This window comes from Sorex araneus, chromosome 1 (assembly GCF_027595985.1).
Source record: "Sorex araneus isolate mSorAra2 chromosome 1, mSorAra2.pri, whole genome shotgun sequence".
Taxonomy (NCBI): domain Eukaryota; kingdom Metazoa; phylum Chordata; class Mammalia; order Eulipotyphla; family Soricidae; genus Sorex; species Sorex araneus.
The window spans coordinates 34,942,918-34,963,859 of NC_073302.1; the positions used below are offsets into that span (position 1 = coordinate 34,942,918).

At 57.2% G+C, this 20,942-nt stretch overlaps 1 protein-coding gene across 1 annotated transcript in view; it reads right to left on the reverse strand.

Annotated features, from left to right (window-relative positions):
- Positions 1–20,942, reverse strand: part of COL15A1 (collagen type XV alpha 1 chain) — a 101,241-nt gene that overhangs the window by 23,427 nt on the left and 56,872 nt on the right. Inside the window, exons 15-33 of the mRNA XM_055138831.1 lie at positions 18,149–18,184; positions 17,830–17,961; positions 17,607–17,675; positions 16,296–16,331; positions 16,098–16,181; positions 15,025–15,090; positions 12,792–12,827; positions 10,392–10,454; positions 8,559–8,627; positions 8,425–8,460; positions 7,201–7,254; positions 7,040–7,099; positions 6,132–6,200; positions 6,001–6,042; positions 4,850–4,895; positions 2,186–2,266; positions 1,740–1,789; positions 1,550–1,651; positions 474–618 (exon numbers count right to left, since the gene is read on the reverse strand). Of these exons, the coding sequence (XP_054994806.1) occupies positions 474–618; positions 1,550–1,651; positions 1,740–1,789; positions 2,186–2,266; positions 4,850–4,895; positions 6,001–6,042; positions 6,132–6,200; positions 7,040–7,099; positions 7,201–7,254; positions 8,425–8,460; positions 8,559–8,627; positions 10,392–10,454; positions 12,792–12,827; positions 15,025–15,090; positions 16,098–16,181; positions 16,296–16,331; positions 17,607–17,675; positions 17,830–17,961; positions 18,149–18,184 (1,276 nt within the window). The remainder of the gene's footprint in view (positions 1–473; positions 619–1,549; positions 1,652–1,739; positions 1,790–2,185; positions 2,267–4,849; positions 4,896–6,000; positions 6,043–6,131; positions 6,201–7,039; positions 7,100–7,200; positions 7,255–8,424; positions 8,461–8,558; positions 8,628–10,391; positions 10,455–12,791; positions 12,828–15,024; positions 15,091–16,097; positions 16,182–16,295; positions 16,332–17,606; positions 17,676–17,829; positions 17,962–18,148; positions 18,185–20,942) is intronic.

Consider the following 20,942-nt stretch of genomic DNA (forward strand, 5'->3'; position numbering starts at 1 on the left):
CCCTTACAACAGTCAGTCATAAAAAAAAAAAAAGGAAGGGTGAGATGACAGAAGCCACAATAGCTTCCAAACACGCTAACGAGCGGAGCCAGAGTCAAGAGGCCATGCTGTGTGACTCCTGCTGTACGGAAGCCTCAGAAAAGGAAAATCCACAGAGACAGACGGTGAATGATTAGAGACTGGGGATGGCAAGTGACTGTCGAGTAGTACCAGGTTTCTTTGGGAGGTAACAGGAATGTTCTGGAATCAGAGCCATGGTGAGGGCTATAAAACCTTGAGATATATTTAAAAACAAAGCCAAAACTGAATGGTACCGTTCAAACAGGGGGACTGTACAAGCTGTGCATCAGATCTAGCTTTGAGGCAGACAGGAAACAGTGTCCTCAGACACGCAGCTCTGACACACCACTGAACCCAGTGTCCATGAGCACAGAAGCTGGTATGGTGGCAAGAGTGCTAACCATAGGACTCACCTGCTCCCAGGATGGCTGGAGGACCTGGTGGTCCTGGGGGTCCCGGGGGTCCAGGGACACCAGGTCTTCCAAAGCCAGGTGGCCCAGGTAGGCCTGGAGCCCCTGGGGGTCCTTGGGGCCCAATGATGGTCTCCCCTTTCTGGCCCTGTCAAGACAAGCACATAGTGACAGGAGAGAGAGAGAGAGAGAGAGAGAGAGAGAGAGAGAGAGAGAGAGAGAGAGAGAGAGAGAAGAGAGAGAGAGAGAGAGCCATCAGTCACTGCAGGTCCCATCCCTTCTCCTGATGGGGACAGTCAGAGAAGTTAGGCAATCCCAGCTGTCCTCACATCCGGGTCCCAGACACTCTCAGGGAGGCACAGTGGTTAGGGGTCAGCAGGCTGACATGTGGTGAAGGGCACTGGGCAGAGTCCCTGGGCCCTGAGTCAGAAGCGCTCAGTCTTTTCATCAAACATAGATGAGGAAACTGAGGCCTAGAGAGGAAGGAGTTTGCCCAGAGCCTCACTGCAAAAGACCCACAGAGCAAGGAGTAGAAAACTACACTCCTGGTTTTGGGGAGCTGAATAGGCCTGGGGTGAGCTCTGGGAGCAGAGCGTGTTCCTGGCTGGCCTGTGAGAGCCAACAATCTGGCCATCCTCTTATTGGAGGTCGAACTCTACTTTCTCTTTTGTGGCCTGGAGAAACTTCTCATCTGAAGAAGACCAGGCCTGTCTAAGGGCATCTTTTCTGGCAAAATTTCAGAAGCATCCAATTGCCCCTTTAAAAACATCTCCCTCACCTCCCTCTCCGCCTTCACTGCTCCTACGGTGACGGACTCTGTGTTGAGTGAACAAGATCTCATCAAGGACACAATATAATATGGTAGAATGGTCAGTGAGCTGGAAGCTGCCATTCCTTCCTCTGGGTCACGTGCCGCATCAGTGAACACGGCCAAGGAAAGCCATCAGGTGCTTAGGCCCTGATGCCAGCACCGGCTACAGAGACCAGGACTCGCTCCAACTGCCTTCTCCTACCAGGGGCTTCCAGGAAAGCTGTGTGACTCAAGGAGGAATGTGACAGGGAGGAGGCTCAGTACTCACAGCCGAGCCCGGATATCCCGGCAAGCCTGGAGGCCCAGACATAAAGAGGTCGCTGTGAGAATCCCCTTTCTCTCCTCGGATGCCTCTGTCTCCATTCTCCCCCTAGAAGCAGAGAACGTTCAATGAGAGGAGGACAAAGGCACCCCGAAAACTTGCAAACACTCGGTCAATCCTGAAGGGAAACGTGTACCTTCAAGCTGTTGATGAGGTGACTCAGATAAACCGGATCAATGGGAGGCCCTGGAGAAATAAAGCTTCATGAAATTCACAATCATAGTCTCAGACATTGAGAAGCAAAGTCTCCCACTGGCTTCCATGATGCTTGCTCAGGACAACTGGCTCCATGTCGAGTTGGCCAACAGAGTGACCTCTGGGCTTGGGGGCAGAACCATCTCTGCTCTGGGCTCCACGTAGGCCCAACAGTGTGAGTTCTTGGGCACATCCCCTCTCTGTACCATGAACAATGGGGATCTCTGGTGTCTTTTGACAGTGATCCATCTGGGACGCTCAGTGCCCGGGACTAGATCTGGATCTACAAGCCAAGGTGGCCACGTTCTTGGTCTTAGTTCCTGGCCCAGATGTCTCAGGAAAAAAAGAAAACTCATACACAATGCCCCCCAATTAGAGTTGGAATACCTGGTGGTCCTTGGGCCCCCTGTTCGCCTTTTTCTCCTTTAGAGCCGGGAAGACCCCAGGATCCTTTTTCTCCTTTGACACCTGCCACCAAACACATATGTTAAAAAAAAACAGCTTTGGGTTAAAGAAACTTTGATACATCTACACAATGGAATACTATGCAGCTGTTAGGAGAGATGAAGTGATGAAATTTGCTTATAAATGGATAAACATGGAGAGCATCATGCTAAGTGAAATGAGTCAGAAAGAAAGGGAGAGACATAGAGGGACTGCACTCATTTGTTGAGTATAAAATAACATCACATGAGGCTGACCCAAGGACAGTAGATATAAGGGCCAGGGGGATTGCCCCATAGCTGGAAGACTGCTTCATGAGCAGAGGGGAGAAGGCAGATGGAATAGAGAAGGGATCACTAAGAAAATGATGGCTGGAGGAACCAGTTGGGATGGGAGATGCATGCCGAAAGTAGATAATGGACCAAACATGACAACCTCTCAGTGTCTGTGTTGCAAGCAATAATGCCCAAAAGTAGAGAGAGAGTATGGGGAATATTGTCTGCCATGGAGGCTGGGGAGGGTGGGAAAGGGGGGTTTACTGGGGATATTGGTGGTGGGGAATGTGCACTGGTGGAGGGATGGGTGTTTGATCACTGTGAGATTGTAACCCAAACATGAAAGCTTGTAACTATCTCATGGTGATTCAATAAAATTTAAAAAATTTAAAAAAAAAAACAGCTTCGCCTTCTAGATTACAATCTGCTTAAATTCATCTGTTTGTGGCATCATCTCCCAAGCAGTGCCCGGGATGTGTGTGGAGGTGCAGGTCTGCAGGTTCGGTGCCTGGTGCCGTTTGGGCCCAGGGGCATTTAAGGCACCAAGTGGTGTTCAGGTTCAGACCTTACTCTACCTGCAAGAATGTGCTCCAGTCCTGTGGGCCAGCTCCCCAACCTTGTCATCTATATGACCCAGTTCTGGGACCAGTCTCCCACTGAGCACTGTGAGCACAGCCAGCCAGGCAAAGGCCCATGGACAGTCTCTAAAATCCTTTGTTGAAATGAGAGATTGGGCGGGTGCAGATGGGGCAGACCTGTTTCCTGCTCTTGAGAACTTGGTCTCCAAGGAGACAAGCACACAGCAGGTAGTAGGGGACAGGCTGGATATGCCCAGTAGGGGCCAGCAGGGGACTGGAAGGGGAGAGGGATGCCTCAAAAGCATATGCACTCAAGGGGCTCAAGGGTCACTTCCGCAGCTGAAAGAGTCAACTCATGCCCCATTCCCAATGTGCACACACACATACACACATACACATACACACAGACACACCCCTTCCTGATGGGTTCGGAGAAGCTGTTTCCACAAAACCGACCTTACAGGCTCCCCTTTCTCCCCAACTCTCTACATGGGAAAGGGGCACAGAGGGAACCTCCTGGGGGCCGATTCTGGGCCAAGGAGGGATCCCCGCTCCCCCACCTTGATGGGACAATGGGCACTAGGTCTTTGAATTCCTGGAGGTGATGGTGCTTCCCAGTGCAAAGGTGGCGGGGGCACACAGGATAGTTGGTGTTCAGGCTTTCCCAGTGTTAGGCGAGGGATGTGTCAGGGCATGGCACAGCCTGCTGATGGATGCCAGTCCTGGCCGGACCTCACCAATGCAGGAGGAGCAGAACTCACTGAGGAGAGAGAGATCCGTCCCCTTCCAGCCCTCCCAGGGGAATCCCAGAGAAGGAGAGAGCAAGTGTGTCTTCTCCCCTCGAGCCCTTGTGTGCCCCAGAGGAAGCTCCCTGGGGAAGGGCTGGAGTACCAGTACAGCAGGGAGGGCATTTGCCTTGCACACGGCCCACCAGAGTTCGATCCCCATAAGGTCCCCAGAGTACCGCCAGGAGTGACTCCTGAGTGCAGAGTCAGGAGTAAGCCCTGAGCATTGCCGGGCATGACACAAAGCAAAACAAAAACAAAAAGTCCCTGGGGAGAGGTGTCATGGAGTAAATGGCCCTTGGCAAGCAGGGATGCAGGGAGACAAAGGGCAGAGTGGGGGGGGGGGTGTGGAGACCAGGAACCAGAGTCACCACTGCTGGCTCCTGGGGCCCTGTCCCTGTGTGCCCGCCCCATGTGTCCTGCCCAGGCAGAGGGCCACTGATCAAACACCAGAGGCTGCGGGGCCTCACGCCTCAGGGGGGCGGGTAGAGGCGTCTCCAGGCAGTGCAGCCTGGCTGAGTCTCTGCAGTTCTCTCTGTTCCTGGCGGAAGCTGAGAGCACTGAGGAGCCAAGGCCTCGAGCTCACACGGCCTCTCTCTGCTTGAGCTCTCGGCACGTGGCCCGTCACCGACACTTCAGCGACTTGTGCCTAACGGAGCCTGAGGGCTGGGAGGTGGGATTCGTGTCTCAGCCACACGTGCATGGTACAACACCACTCGGCAGAGAGGCGGGCTCCCCACACACACGGACACCCGCACGGACACACGGCATATTCCCCGCCCAACAGAGGCTCAGTTGGCCGCAAGGCGCAAAGCAGACGGCGTATGGCAAAGTCACAGCCACACACACAGACCCATCCTCCAGGTCACCAAGTTCAGGCCCTGTCCAGGAGCAGCAGAAACCACCTTCTGCAGAGCACCAGGGTCGAGAAGCAGCCCTGAGACACCCCGCGGGGAAGGGGCTGCATACCGTGGAAAGTGATAAGCTCTGGGTTCTCGGAATGGTTGGGGATCACCTGGAGAGAGAGAAAAACAGGGTCAGAGGGTGTCCGCCCCCCATGCCTGGGCTGCGCCTGTGGGGGGAGGGGCACAAGAGTCCCCCAAAGCTCCAAGCTCCCTGGAAGTTCTCTGTACCCAAACACGCCAGGACTTACTGGGGCCTGCTGTGTAGCTTGATGGGGGGCTTGGGGGAGACTGACTGGCCCAGCAACTCTGCAGAGGGGAAGCCTCAAACTTAAAGACACAAAACTGGGCCCCCACAAAGCCTCTCACTCTTTCACTCTCTCACTAAGCTTCGCACTCCCCCACCCCGCAAACAGGCATCGATGAAAAATCCACGGCCAGGGCTGCCAGGTGTCATTCCAAGTCCCCGAGAGCAGAGACCTCAGTTGTCCCGGAAGCCAGCCGGACAGAGTACTGGGCGCTCGGAGCAGTAGATTAAATGTTTGCTGACTGAATGGCTGTGATTCGACACGGCACGGGGAGGTACATCCCTGCCCAGGAAAGGTCCGCCCTCCTGCGTTTCCCCCACAGAACCAAGACTCTCTGGATGTGGGGGACTTTGGGGTTCATGCCCGTATCCAGAGAGGGGACCTCCCCCATCCCCCGGCCCGTGCTGGCATCTAGTCTGGGGCGATGGGGAGGCCTGGGTTACGGTTCCAGTGGCAGCTGCCCATCTTCTGTGACCTTGCACAGGTCAGGGAGGCCTGAGGTGCAGTTTTCCCTGTGGCTAGCGGGGAGCTGTGTGCTTGCCCCTGAGGGCTGGGCCGTGTGCGAGAGAGCCGAGCACACACTCTGGGAGAGATTTGGGTACCGCCCCCCAACCCCGCCGTGCTCAGAGCCCGACTGGAATTGCTTACTTTGGTTTCTCATCTGCATCTTTTTAAAGGGTCTATGGCCCCCACCCCCGAATATCCGGCTCCACGCTGGAGGCTGATGGGGGACCAAAGACCCACACTCCAGCACAGTGCACCCTGAGGAGATGAGACGCGCCAGCACCACAGCCTGATCTAGAAGCTTCTAGAATTTCACATGTAGGTGACAGGAGGCAGGAAAGCCGGTGAGCGGAAGGGGCCCCCAAGGTGGATCTGAGGTGCTCTCAAGGGCAGGGCTGCTACTCACCGGCGTTTTGCAGTGCGGCCGTGCAGGGACGGGGAAGACGGTCTGTGTGAGGCGAGAAAGGGAAGGCATGGGTCAGGCCCATCCGGACCACCTCCTGCTCTCCCAGGATACCCCCACCCACCCCCACTTACTCCTTTGATGTTAACCACAGCACCAGGAGGTCCAGGGGGGCCTGGGGGACCAGGTAAGCCTGGAGGGCCCTATAGGGAGAGAAGAAAAGGGATCACTGAGTTCCAGGTGCCGTGAGGTGCAGAGGCCCACAAGACCCTTTCCCGGGATCTGGGACACAACAAAGAAAGGAAGGTCCTCCCAAACCAATAGTCTTCTCCCACAGGAAAGCCAGCACCTCCCCTCAGTGACCCATCTTCACCACAGCCCCTGGGCAGTGCAGAGTGGGCGTTTTCTCACTTCCACATGGAGATAAGAAGGCCCAGAGAGGGGAAAGACTGGCTCAAGGTCACACAGCAACTTAGAGCAGACCAGATTCTGGCTGCCAGAGCAGTGCTCCGGCCCTCATGTCAATGAGTCGCCTCTCTATCTGGGGATCCGGGTGAGGGATGGCGGTGGAGGTGGGGGTAGGTGCCTTCAGGTGAAACGGTGCCTGGGAGGAGGCTTCGCTAACACAAAAATAACCATGTTGGGTGGTAGAGCTGGGTTCAGAGGTCACAGAGCCTGAAGCCCAGGCAGGACCAATAGTCGGAGGACTGAGGCCTCAGGCTCAGTGGTTTTCCCATGGTTGGTCTGCAGCAGCTAGGGCCACCTGCAGGTGTGACCTCTCGTAGATATGACCGCCCAAGGTGTGACTTCTCATAGATGTGACCTCCTATAGGTGTGACCTCCCAAGGTGTGACCTCCCATAGGTGTGAACTCTCACAGGTGTGACCTCCCACAGATGTAGGTCTCTCACAGATGTGACCTCTTATAGATGTGACCTCCCAAGGTGTGAACTCTCACAGATGTGACCACCCCTGGGTTTGATGGCCCACATATATGACTGCCCACACAGGTGCGAGAAGTTTGCAAAGTGCTGGCCACATACCTGCATCATGATCCCTCGATCTCCTTTGGTTCCCTTGAGGCCATTCAGTCCGGGGCGACCCTAAAAGGCACAGACACCTTAGCAAACCGCACCCAGAGGCCCTCGGTCAAACCCACCCCCTGTCTCCTCTCACCTCCCCTCTCAGGGACCCCCACACCTACAGGGCGTCCAGGAAGGCCAAATTCTCCTTTGTGTCCCGGTGGTCCTTTGGGTCCCTAGAGGCAAAACCAACAGATTAGAGAAAGATCAGCCTCACAGGGGCCTGGGGGGGCAGGAGGAAGGTGGGTGAGGAGCAGACAGAAGGTGCCAACCTGCTGGGCATGAATGTCCCAGCTCCCAGCAGCAACTTCCGCCCAGTCTCTTCCCTGCCACACCTCACCAGGGCTCTGCCCCCAAGCCAGACTCTGCACCAGCCCCCCTAGGCCACCAGGGCCAATGAAAAAGTGCTCAGGTGCTCTGTCCTCAGTATCCAGGTTGCCAGGGGCCAGGCCAACTCAGAATTGAATGTTTGCCCCCAGGGTCCTATCCCAGGGCTTCCTATATCCTGCACAAAGCACCCCTCCATCCCTCATGACAGCCTGGCAGATAACCATAACTTGGTTCTACCTTGCTCCCAACTACCCCTCAGCACCAGAACCCCTGGCCTGGCCCCCAGATCTCTCTAAAGTCCCAGACTCAGAGGTCCTGGTCTGGGGTTGACTTTCTTAGAGAGAACCGGTAATTTCCAAGCTATCTTATTGCCCAGCGACAAGATCCCAGCTCAGAAAGGCAAAAGACCCCAGCAAATCCTTTCCTAAGTCAGGTGGGGAAACAAAAACCCTTAGAGAAGAGCACGGTCTCATGGTCTCATTGGAGCCCAAGAGCAGTGATCCCGGACCAAGAGCCAGAAATCCAGAGAGAACTGTGTGGGGACCCTCTGAGGGACCCTGTGAGCCATAACTGCGCTGTAATAGCTCACCCCACATCCAGTTCTCCTCTGGATATACAACACAACCACATTTTTGCAGGCTGCCCTGCTCTCTCAGTTCTGGTCAGTAGAATTTGCTAGAAGTGCTGCTCATCATCTTCCCTTTGTTTCCCCATCTCCACCTGCACTGACGGCCGATACCAACATGGCCTTGAATGTGCAAGATGGCAGCGGGCAGGAGGCAGTGTCCCAGGTCCCCCCACCCCCAACCCCTAGTCCCTGCGTGGAGAGGAGGGGTGTCCAACTAAGAGCCGTGCACTTTCAAGAGTGAACACTGAGACATCTGTGCTAAACAACTGAGATTTTGATCCAAACACACACACACACACACACACACATCACTGTTGCAATTTGCATGTCACAATCTAACTGTGTGCCAGTGTGGGAAAAGCTTCCGACCCTGCCCCAGGGGACTCACCATTGGTCCAGGGGATCCGTGCACTCCTGGTTCACCCTGGATGGCAGATCAGGGAGATAAAGACTGTCACTCAGAGGCCCACCACTTACGGCACAGACAGACAAGTGCCCCCCACGGCTCTCGAACACCCTTACCTTTTCCCCTCTCAGCCTCTCCAGTGGGACTTCCCCCGTCAGGATGGCGCCAGGCTCGCCCTTCTCGCCCTGCGATTTGGAGAATCCAGAGGTGAAGCTGGGCTCCCAACCTTTCTCTGATCTACCGCCAGAGGAGAGTCTCTCACCCCCACCCGCCCATCCAGCTCCGACACGGCCTCTGGCTAGAATATTCCAACAGCCTCTAGGGAAGGAGCGAGGGTCTCTTCCACACACCGTCCTTGGGTTCCCTGGGCTCCCGCGTGCTGCTCCTGAGCTGGACAGGCCACGCATCCCCAGCCCCCAGCTAGGCCCTTGCCCTCTCTGGCTGCAAGCAGGCTCCTGACACATCTGGTGGCTTTGCTCGGCTAACTTGACGTGAGACCCGTTCCCACCCCTGAGACGTTGGAAACTGGGCAAGAAACGAAGCCACGAACAGGGAAGGTCTTGCTCAACACAGCGGGCGGGGCTGCATCCTTGTGTCCCCGTGTGGTGCTTCGCTCCCCAAATCCATCTTCCCATGGAAACCCTCCACTGTTCAGAAAAAGTCCCCTGGGCTACTGGGGCGGGGGCAGGGTCGGGGTGAGTGGCAAAGACTTATCACCTGCCCCCCCATCCCATCCTCCGCAGAGCTGACCGCTATCTGGGGTCGGGAGAAAAACCCAGGTAGAGGAGGGTCTCACCTGCTGCCTTGGCCCCAGACCCCACTGCTAGTCCCGGTGGGGCTGGTCTAGAGCTCGCAAAGGAATGAGGCCAGCGGAGCCAGGGTGGCAGAGCCAAAGCCAGCAGAATCGTCTCTTCTCTCCCTCCCCCAGTGCCCCCTGGCCTTGGGCTCTTACCGCTCGGCTGGCGAGGAGAGGCACAGTCCTGCGCAGGCCAGCAGCAAGAAGGAGCAAGCGCAGAGGCGTTAGAGGCAGAGCGAGAGAGAGCACGTTAGCTGTCGCGGCCGGAGCAGCTGCCCAGGCACCCGACCCGGTTGTGAAGGCGGCAGGGGATCCGTTCCAGAAACATCCTTCTGATCTTGCCACAGAGTCCACGGTGTGTAAAGCGAGAGCTGGGCAGCTCTCGCCCGACCTGGCCTTCTCCTGAGCTACGGCGACCCTGGCCCTACCTTATTCCTGTAAGACTTATGAAAGCAAAGACGCCTCCCCAGACAGGGTGCCCCCACCCGCCATGGGCCAAAGTTAGACCCCTCCGCGCAGTGCCTCTGGGAGTCCCTGGGAAGCGCTCCATAGGCTGCATGTGTATTGCAAACTTTCCAGACCAAGAATATCACCCAGTTGCAGAATGCCCCAGGCTTCAGCGTCAAACTAGGGGCAGTCCCTGCGTTCCTGAGCTACATCTGCTCTCGTCTGACAAGGGTTTCAAGGCCCTTTACGTCCTGGGCCCAGGGCTCAGGACTGAAGGCATGGGACAGAGGCTGCCCGCAGAGAACTCACAGGCCAACGTGAGGGTCCATGGCAGCCAGACCACGCACAGTTCACGCGACACCAGCATGCTGGGGTGTGTGGCTGTGAGTCCCCTTTCCAAGCTAGGAAGAAAACCAATGTCCCCACCCAACTGGATGAACCTCAAATCTCTAACAGATGACCACCAGGGAAACATAAGAGCCAATTTCTGCTCTGAGGAAAATGTACCAGAAGGCGCCAGTTGTGATTCGTGTCCAACCTTGCCACTATATGGAAAATCACAGGGGCTTGTCATTTAATGAGATGGACTTTATGGCAGGTGAATTCTACTTCAAGTTTAAAGAAAGGCAAAGGGTCACTTTCAGGCTATTTGCAGGTCAGCCCATTCTGGGGCACAAGTCTAGGAAGCTATGAGGCTTCCTCTCACCTGATCTCCTTTAAGCCCTGGAAATCCAGGCACGCCAGTGTCACCCTTTGGTCCTCTAGGGCCCTGGAAGAAACCATTGGAGAGCACTTTGTTGGTAGGGAAGACTTAAAATGCTTTAACCCAAGCCAAGTATTTCCTCCCGAGAAGTGGGAAAGAGTAAGCTGCACCCTGGGTAGGCAGAAGCCAACTCTCAGCCTGCTGCCTACCCAGTTCCCTGTAAGACAGAGCTCAAGGCGTGCTTGGCACCCACCAGCCCTCCCAGCCAGCCTCCACCCTCAGCTTCTGTTTCTCCTCCCACCACCCACCACCTCCCCCCAAGGTCTCTGAGCTTCAGTTCTTGCCGTTCCCCCTGGCAGGAAAGCCCTTCCAGCCCCCTCTTGCAGCAACAACTCCCTCGTACTGGGCCAGAAGTCTGAGCCCTGACATTCACTGAGTATGATCGACAAGTACTCCCACAGCCAGACGGCTGTCTCCCTCCCCCCAACCTTCCCTCCTGCCCCTGCAGGCGTTTCAACACTTGATTGCAATTTAGCTCTTCACAAGTTCCTCTCTTGTCTTCTGGGTGGAAGGGTGATTTCCCCACGAGAGGGGGAAGTTTGTTTTTTTTTTTTTTTTTTTTTGCATCTCTTGATTATATTCTAGCAGTGAGACTCTTCCTGTTCTCTCTTCCTTCACCCCCCACCCCTGCAAATACAAGCCTAGTAAATACAGTGTATCTGTGGAGGGTCCCAGCTGGGGGGTCAGCAGCCTGGACCCTCTCCAGCACAACTGCTCAGTCCCCTCAGTGGGCCCAAAGGTTCTTCTGAGATGTGGGGCTCCCCAGAAAGCACAGACCCATATAGAGGGGACTTTGCGGAGCGACGTGCCCCCACTTACCGCAGCTCAGGAGGGGCTGGAGGGCAAGCTGTGGTCTCTGCTTTCCCCTGACCAGGCGGCTTCCCAACCCCCACCCCAACCCCCGATTTCTAGCCCAGGCCATGAGGACTGTTTTGTGGGGTGGGGGGGGCATTGTTTTGTTTGGGTGAAGCTCAGGGGCTACTCCTGGCTCTGCACTCAGGAGCATGGAGAGGCTCTGGGGAACCCTACAGGAGGCCAGGGATCAAGCTCGGGTTGGCCACCTGCGAGGCAAGAGCCCTACCCGCTGTAGTGTCAAACCAGACCACCAGCACTTTCAGAGTCACCACTGGGCTCCGATGCTCTCCGAACCCACGAAACAGCTCAGACATCACTGTAAGGAAGGTGTCATGTTGCTCCACCTTGCTGGTGGACATCAAGGACAAACGTGAACTACTAGTGTCCTACTGTCCTTCATTTCTTCTAGCAGCAGGTGCGGGCACCCACCCTCCCAGCTGGCCGTGCGGACTCACCTGGACAAGGCCCTGGGCTTCAGCACACACCCACGGACCATCCAGAAATACACTTTCCCCGCCAAGAAACCGGTCTGAGAGGCATGTCCACCGAGGGTGGACAGTTAGACACCCGTTCCTTCCCCTCGCACCATCATGCCAGGCTGTCAGCTCTACAGTGCAATCTCCTTGGGCTATTTGGGGGGCAGGGGGCTCCCTAACAATGCTCAGGGGCTCCAGGGGCCACTCTCAGCAATGCTCACTGGGCCCCGTGCGCCTGAGAGCTGGACTCTGCAGTGCTACCTGGGCCCAGCAGTGCAAGGAGGGGGGGTGTCCCTGGGACCACCCCAACAGTGCTCTGCGGGCTGAGCTGGGGTGCTGGGCCTGGCACACCACCTCTTTGGGCCCTCTCCTGGCACGGCTGCACTGTATGAACTTAAAAGGCCTGAGGCAGTCACTGGCACACAGAAGCAGCTGGGCATGGGCCCAGCAATGCTTGGCCCTGGTGGAGGCCCACCCTGCATGAGCCAACTGTCGAACAATCACAAGGGAAAGGGCAGGGGAGGAACAGACGCCCCACAGGCTTACAGGCGGGAAGGCTTGGGCCAGGGAGAACAGGCCACAGGGCTGCGACACGCTCCATACCAGAGACCCAAGCTTTTTTTTTTTTGAGGGGGGGAGGGTTGGGGGCTTTTTGGGTCACACCCAGCGATGCACAGGGGTTACTCCTGGCTCATGCACTCAGGAATTATTCCTGGCAGTGCTTGGGGAACCATATGGGATGCTGGGGATCAAACCCGGGTCGGCCGCGTTCAAGGTAAATGTCCTACCCGCTGTGCTATCACTCTGGCCCTTCCAGAGACCCAGGCTTGATCCTTGGCACTTCGTGGTCCCCTGAGTATCACTGGAGTGACTCCTGAGCACTGAGTGCCTGGAGCAACCCCTGAGCACTGCTAGGTAGGGTTCCCAAAAACAAAGAAAAGAAAGGAGGGAAGGATCCCTCCTGTAGAACAAGGAGCAGGGCCCCAAGAGAGGAGACCACTGTGGTACTTACCGGAAATCCCGGCAGTCCAGGCATGCCATCGGGTCCCTGTGACGTGCAAGGACAAAGCAGTGGGTCAGAAGCCACGGAGAACTGCGACCCGCCCATGAGCCACCCCTCTCCCACTTTCAGAGGCTGAGCCAAACTGGATTCTCTTAGCAAGGCTTGGATCTACTTTAGGGGCTTCAGGGAAGACCCCCGAGGAACCCACACAGACACATGAGACCAGATAAGGGGCTGGCAGGGGGCAAGTTGAGGTCACCTCTCTCTCTCTCTCTCTCTCTCTCTCTCTCTCTCTCTCTCTCTCCCCCCCACCTCTATCTCCCCTCAGTGGGAGCAAGGATGGGAAAAGGCCCGGCCCACCATTTGAAGCTCAGGACACACAGGAGGGAGCCGACTCTCTGGGCAGGCCAGCCCAAGCTCAGGTGCCTGGGCAGGCAGGAGGGCTAGGCACCATGAGTGTGTGCAGACCAAGAGCTGGCCCATACACTGTCTTCACAGAGAGGGGAAAATGGCAGTGATGGCCAGGACGAGGGTCCTCATGGGGAACACTGCCTCTGAACAGGAAAAGCCTGGCCACCCCCCACCCTACCCCAGCCCCCGGGGCGAGTGCACAAGGGCCTGGACGGGTTGGACTGGAAGGCCGGACATTCAGGGTGGAGGGACGCAGATCAGAGGCCACTGGGGTTGGCTTCCCGTCCAACCCATCCAACACCCCATACCTCTGATCCTCTGATAGTTTGGGGAGAGCTATGCCTCTGGGTGAATTTGGTGTTAGCTGCCTTAGGGTGTGATTCCTGGGGGCACTTTGGATGATTCGAGGAGCAAGCAAGGAAAAAGAACTCTTTTTTCTTTTTTTTTTTTTAAGAGAACACTTGGGCTGGAGTGATAGCATAGCAGGTAGGGCATTTGCCTTGCATGCAGCAGACCTGGGTTCAATTTCTCTGTCCCTCTCGGAGAGCCCAGCAAGCTACTGCGAGTATCCCGCCCGCATGGCAGAGCCTGGCAAGCTACCCGTGGCGTATTTGATATGCCAAAAACAGTAACAAGTCTCACAAAGGAGACGCTATTGGTGCCCGCTCAAGCAAATTGATGAAACAATGGGGCCACAGTGCTACAGTGCAGTGCTAGAGGATTCTTGAGTTGCTGATGTCAGTGCATGGGGGGCCAGAGGAGATAAAGGAGGACAAGGACCCTCCAACAGAAGTGACTCCATGGAACAGAAACCTAGGCCTCCTCTGGGCATTTGCAGACACTGAAGGTGGTTTTTTTTTGGGGGGGGCGTGTTTCCCTGGGATGAAGAGGGTGCGTGCACAGTGGTCAAGGCCCTGCACTCCAGCCCGTGTCCCCTCCCTCGGAGGACAGCAGCTGGCAGCTTTGCATCATCTCTCCCTCTTAGAAGCTGCCTCAGAGGTTGCAGGGAAGCATCACGCAGGGGCCTGAGAGCCCTGGGTGGGGGTGAGGTGGTAGGGGTGGTGGGGAGCTTACACACACTCCAGGTGCTGAGGCCTGAGCGTGCGGCTCTCCCGAGGGTTCCAAAGGACCCCGCGGGGATTCACCGCACGGCTCCCTGGTTCCTTGATGCCAAGGCCTGCCTCTGCCCTGGCTAGTACAGCATCCGTGTGTACTCCACTCCGGTCAAGGGGCTGGAAAGCCAGTCCCCTTCCCCCATGCACCTGTTTCCCCATCAGCACAAGGCCCTCCAGGGGCTCCTTCTGTTCTGGGAAACGAGATTCTGCACATAGAAGCAGGCCAGGGCCCTGCACGCATATCCACAGGCTGGCTACTGACGAGTCTCCAATTTCTGGGCAGTTTATGCATTTCTCTTTCTTTTACCCCGTGCCAGGGTTTTTACAGACTATGAGACTACCAGGGTTATCTGGACACCTGCGGACGACCTTTGTGCTTGCCGGACAGGTGCCTCCAGTCGCCGCGCCACCCCCCACGCATCCCAGCCACTCGCTTCCATCCCGCTGATGTAAGGGGCCAGAGGCTTCCCCTGCATCTGAAAAACCCCTGCGATGGCACGCGGCCTCTCAGAAACACACAGCTCTACAGCTCTCTCTCTCTCTCTCTCTCTCTCTCTCTTTCTCTCTCTCTCTCTCCCCCTCTCTCTCTCCCTCTCTCTCTCCCTCTCTCCCTCTGTCTCTCTCTCTCTCTCTGCACACCCTCACTGGCTCCCAGATCTCTCGCTCGGCAGCCACACCAGCACCACTGAGTTTCAAACAGGGCCTGTGGATACAACCTGAGGGCCGGCCAGCTCCGGAATGTCCGAGAGATTCGTGAGTCCGTGGGTGGTGTTGACGAAAGGCTGAAGAAGAGAGACGCGTCAGACCGTGAGAACGAGGCTGGGGTGTGTTCGACCCAGCAGCGAAGCCTGACCTGCCTTCCCCCAGCATCCACGGCAGCATCTGGGCAGACTGACCCAGCCACGCTCCTCTCTCCCGCCCTCTCACTCACCCAACAGCCCTGCGCTGCCTGGGTGCCTTCCTCTGGAAAAGCCTCCTCAGAGCTTACGCGATGAAGGGAGCGGGGCGGGGGGGGGGGCGGGTGAGAGCGGGTGAGCGAGCAAGCCGGAGAGGGAGAGAGTGCACTGAGCACGGAGTCCCCATGGGGATTCATTCATGCGCTTGTTCTCTGTCGGTGGTGCTGGGTTGTGTATGTCACCCTTCCACTTTCTTTTCTTGTGTACGTGTGTGTGTATACATGTGTGGGGGGGGGGTGGTGGATGTGGGGTGGGTGGGTGGGGGTGGGGGTATGGGTGTGTGGGTGGGTGTGTGGGTGGGTGGTTTCTGTGTTAGGGCCACACGCAGCAGGGCTCAGGGCTGACTCCTGGCTCTGTGCTCAGGGTTGACTCCTGGTTCTGTGCTCAGGGCTGACTCCTGGCTCTGTGCTCAAGGATGGCTCCTGGCTATGTGCTCAGGGCTGACTCCTGGCAGGGCTCAGTGGACCAAAAGGCCTGCAGGGGATGGAACCTGGGATGGTCGCATGCGAGGCCAGCACCCTCGCTGCTGTGCTCTCGGCCCCTGGCCCTGCCGAGGAAGCTGCAGCCACCAGGGGGGCCCCTCCCCAGACACCAGCCCCCTCACGTGCTCCGGCTGCTCTGTGGCATCCCCCCAATGCTGCCAGTCGGCAGAGAGCACCGGAAGCACCATGGAGAGAGCAGAGGCCTCGGGCAGAGAGGGAGGGGCAGTGGAAAGGCCAAGGCCAGGGGCCAGCCACAGGCCTCCGCAGCACCCGTGGCCCCAAGGACGCTGCGCTGGAGCCGCCCTCCTCTCCCCTGCCCGGCCGCCCCGCTCTGGCCCAGACGGTGCTCACCATAGGTATGATCTCGATGCGTCCGGGCAGCCCCCGGGGTCCTGGGGGGCCCCTGGTGCCAATGCCGTCCTTCCCTTGGTCACCCTGGGGCAGGCAGAGAGAGCAGAAAGACTCTTGTTCCCGGACGGTGCTCCTGGGCCAGGCTGGGGAGTCCATCCCCCGCCCCGCCCCCCCCCCCCACCCAGATCGGAGCCTCACCTTGGGTCCACGGTCTCCCTTCTCTCCTTTGAGGCTCTGGCAGGGCAAACGCAAACGCTCCTGTTACCTTCTGTTCTCTCGGCTCACTCTCCCTCTGGCCTCCCCTCCGCCACCTTAGTGGGGGCGTGGGCCCGGGGGCAGAACTGGGATCTCACACAAGCAGGGCACAGGCTCCACCCCTCAAGCCCCAGAACAGGACCAAGGGCGAGGGGCAGACACGCCTCCCCGGGCCAGGAACAGCCCGCAGAGAGCGGGGGTACCGAGGCCATCTCTCTGCGAGGGCCAGTGTCCCTGGTCCCAGAGACCCCGCACCCTGCCCAGGCCTGGGTGAGGGCTGTGCCGCTGCACAGCACAGATGAGGAGAGCCCCAAGGGTGTCGGGGGGCACCCAAGCAGGAGTGGACCACGGGGGGGGGGCAATCTGTGTGCAGGTGGGAGGAACTGGTCCAGAGAGGGGCGCTCTGACACATGACAAGGCACGAGTCAGAATCAAACGCTGGCTGGCTCCTCATACGAGAGTTAGATTGTAAGGGGAGAGATGGGGGAGGGAGAGAGGAGGGTCAGAGACAGGGAGAGAGGGGGCAGAGAGAGGGAAAGAGAGAAAGAGGAAGAGGAAAGAGGAAGGGCGGGCAGAGGGATAAATGGGGCAAAGCAAGGGAGAGAAAGAGTGGGAAAGCGGGAGAGAGGGGACAAAGAGAGGGAAAGAGGGAGAGGAGAGAAAGAGGTGGAGAGAGGAGGACAGAGAGAGGGAAAAAGAGAGGGAGAAAGATGGAGGAGAGAGGGAAGAGGGAGAGAGAGGAAAAGGGAGAGGGAGAAAAAGAGAGAAGAAAGAAGGGGAAAGAGGCAGAGAGGGGGACAAAGAGAGGGAAAGAGAGGGAGAAGAGAGAAAGAGGTGGAGAGAGGGGGACAGAGAGAGGGAAAAAGAGAGGGATAAAGAGGGAGGAGAGAGGAAAGAGGGAGAGAGAGAGGAAAAGGGAGAGGGAGAAAAAGAAGAAAGAAGGGGAAAGAGGCAGAGAGGGGGACAGAGAGAGGGAAGGAGGGGAAGGAGAGAAGGAGGAAAAGGGGGAAAGGGAGATACAGAGAGGGAGAAGAAAGAGGGAGAGAGGAGAGAGTTTTTCCACACAACATGTTCAAAACTCTCCTCAAATAATAATTTAAAAAAAGCTCCTCAAAGGAGGCTCCAGGCCTGTCCACCGCTCAGCAGGGGGCAAAGTGAGGGGCAGTAACTGGGGGCTGGGACACAAGGCACCCCACCTCCGACCTCTCCCTCAGGCCCACAGCCTCCCCTTGAAGGGCCCAGACTTCAGCCTACACTCGAAGCCGTGGGTCCACAGACTCTGGGTTCAGGATGTAGCTCGAGGTTTCCAGAACCTTCTATGTCCTAGGGAAGAAAGAAGGAGTGTTGGGGGAGGGAGGTACCTGAGCCCCTGCAGGAGCCAGGGCTGGAAGTGGGGCTCAGTGGACACGACACCGCCCAAGTGGAGTTCGCTCCGCTGGTCCTTCTAACACTCTAACCAGCAAAGGGGGGACCATACCTCAAACTCAAGTCCCACGGTGCATCCAGGGCCTGGGGGGCCGGGTGGCCCTGGGGGGCCCGTGACCCCAGGAGTGCCCACTTGTCCATGTTTCCCGGGGAGCCCTGGTAAGCCTCTGCTGCCGGGGTCACCCTGGGAGGAAGAGGACAGCTGAGCCCCCTGCCCCGACACACGGGGTCAGAGACGGCTCTTGGCATAGATTAGAACAGGCTGCCCGGGAGCCTCGCTCCCTTCCTGGGGGTGTCTCCCCTGCCCCCCACTGCCCTCAGACCCGCCCCGCAGAGGGAAGGAGGGGAAAGCTGGCTCCCAGGGTTTTTACCTTTTCTCCCGCAGAGCCGTCAGGCCCTCTTGCTCCCTGGGGAGGGGAAAGGCGGGTTAGTGAGGATCTCAGAGCCCGGTGGAGATTCGGCTCCAGAACCAGGGCCTGGAAGGGGCCCACGCCCTGCACCCATGTGGTGGTGTCTCCAAGCCTGCACGGACACCCACGCCCCCACCCCCGCACCCCACCCCCGGCAGGTTCTAGGAATCATTCTGAAGGCCTGTGACCGCCCGGGTCAGCCATCTGCTCATCACTGACCGCCCCCGGAGCAAAGGAAGTTAAAGGCCACCAGAGGCAGATGCCTGGGAAGGCCAGTGTCACTGCCAGGCCACTCCCTCCACGGAGGGCAGTTAAGGGCACGACACCCCCGGTACTGAGACCCAAAGGAAGGGCTTCAAGAACTCGACCCGACTCCCGGGGCAGCGTTGGAAGCTACCTGGTTCTCTTGATAAACAGAGAGAGAGAGAGAGAGAGAGAGAGAGAGAGAGAGAGAGAGAGAGAGAGAGAGAGAGAAGGCGATTGACCAAGGCCTGAGCTGGGGTGTGGAGGGGCCTGCACAAGCAGGCAGCATGTCCACCCTGGTGGGGGCCCCCGGGGCTCGGGGGAGCAGATGGAACTCCTACAGTAGGGCCCCTGCTGTGAGCTCCGGGCAGGTGGGGACAAGCACGGGGCTGCTGGCTGGCTGCAGGCAAGGCCGGCTGAAATTCTGGACGAACTGGGCAGGGGTGAGGCACATGCCTGCCTGGCATGTGGCTGGCCGGATTCCCGTGCCTGGCACCACTTGGTCTCTGGGCCTTTGAGTACTGCCAGGGAGGCTGGAGCAACCCGCACCAGCACCTCTCCGGACCCTCACATTGGCCTGTCAGCCGGATGGGCTGAGAACTGCTGGGAGGAGCCCCCAGTTCTCCTGACCTTGGGAGGGACGTACCTCCTCCCCCCCCAATCTTTTTTTTTTCTTTGACTAGGAGAACCTGAAGCCCTGCCCACCCACCTCCCTCCTTTGATACTCACAAGAAGAGTAAGAGCTGTCTGCTCGGGCAGAGGGTAAGGGCCCAGCCCCGGGGAGCTGGGGGACCCTGCGGGGCTGAGAGCACCCTCCACGCACAAGCTGAGGCTCCCCTGAGGCTTCTCCTCCCATTCCCTTCCTGAAGTATGCAGGGGGGGGCGGTCTCCCCAGCAGCCGCTGCCCACCCCCACAGCCGCACAAAGGCAAAGACCAGAACTCCAGAGGGGTGCAGGCTTGGAAGGAAGCACGGGCAGAGGCAGCAGCAGCCGAGGCACAGCCCCGAGGAGAAGACGGGGCAGTGGCGGCTGCGGATGCCTCCGAGGGGGAGAGAGGCCACGCTCGCCCAGGGATTCTTCTTGGTAGCTGACCTACACTCGCGGGCCCCACACAGCGGCGGCTACCGGTAAAGAGCCAGAGCAAGGTCTGGTGAAAGAGAAACGGGGTGATGGAAAGGAACCACCAAGCTAGGGAATGAATCCGGGGAACAGTGGAAGGAAGAATCCTAGAGAAGACTCTCCTATTTATTTATTTATTTATTTGTTTGTTTATTTAATTTATTTATTTGGGCTGGAGCGATAGCACAACGGTAGGGTGTTCGCCTTTCACGTGGCTGACCCGTGTTCGATTCCTCTGCTCTCTCAGAGAGCCCAGCAAGCTACCAAGAGTATCGGGCCCGCACGGCAGAGCCTGGCAAGCTACCCGTGGCGTATTCAATATGCCAAAAACAGTAACAATAAGTCTCACAATGAATGAGAGACGTTACTGGTGCCCGCTCGAACAAATCGATGAGCAACGGGATGACAGTGAATTTATTTATTTATTGCTTTTTGGGTCACACCCGGCAATGCACAGGGGTCACTCCTGGCTCATGCACCCAGGAACTACTCCTGGCGGTGCTCAGGGGACCATATGGATGCTGGGAATCGAACCCGGGTTGGCTGCATGCAAGGCAAACGCCCTACCCGCTGTGCTATTGCTCCAGCCCCTAGAAGACTTTCCTCAGCAACACACGAGGAAGAGAATTCTACGGGAATCAGCTCGGTACAATTTTCCCAGAGTCATCTGAGGATAAAGACCTGAGAGGAATGATGAAACAGGGACACGGAGAACCAGGAGTTCCAACATCTGGGTGTGGGGAGTGGCGGAAGGGGAGAAAAGAATAGAGACAGAACAGTTTTGAAGAAACGATAGTGGAACATTTCTGAAAACTCAATCTCTCATATAGCTCTCTCTTCTCTCCACCTAAAAAAAGGGGGGGGGGCCCACACATGCTCTGCAAACTGTGTTAGTGGGATAGAACCCAGGCCTACAGGTTAAGCATGAGCACGAGCCCTTGGAGCTATCTACCCATCTCCTGTTTTTTTTAAAGGACCGTCTTTTAAAGCTAATGCAGGGGCTGGAGCAATAGCACAGCAGATAGGGAGTTTGCCTTGCACTCGGCCAACCCAGGTTCGATTCCCAGCATCCCATAAAGTCCCCTGAGCACTGCCAGGGGTAATTCCTGAGTGCAGAGTCAGGAGTAACCCCTGTGTATTGCCAGGTGTGACCCAAAAAGAAAAAAAAGGTAATGCAAATTTGTTTATCACATTTGAATACACAGATATGCTATTTTTAATAAACTACATAAGTATGTGAATTAACCATAAATATTGCAGTTTAGTACCACTACCCAATGTAAGTTGCTATTAAGTTAAAATAAAATCAAATGCATCTGAGTGCACTGACACACACACACACATTTTTAAAAGGGGCCCCTAAGAGACAGAGAAAGGAGATTTGGGAGAGGAT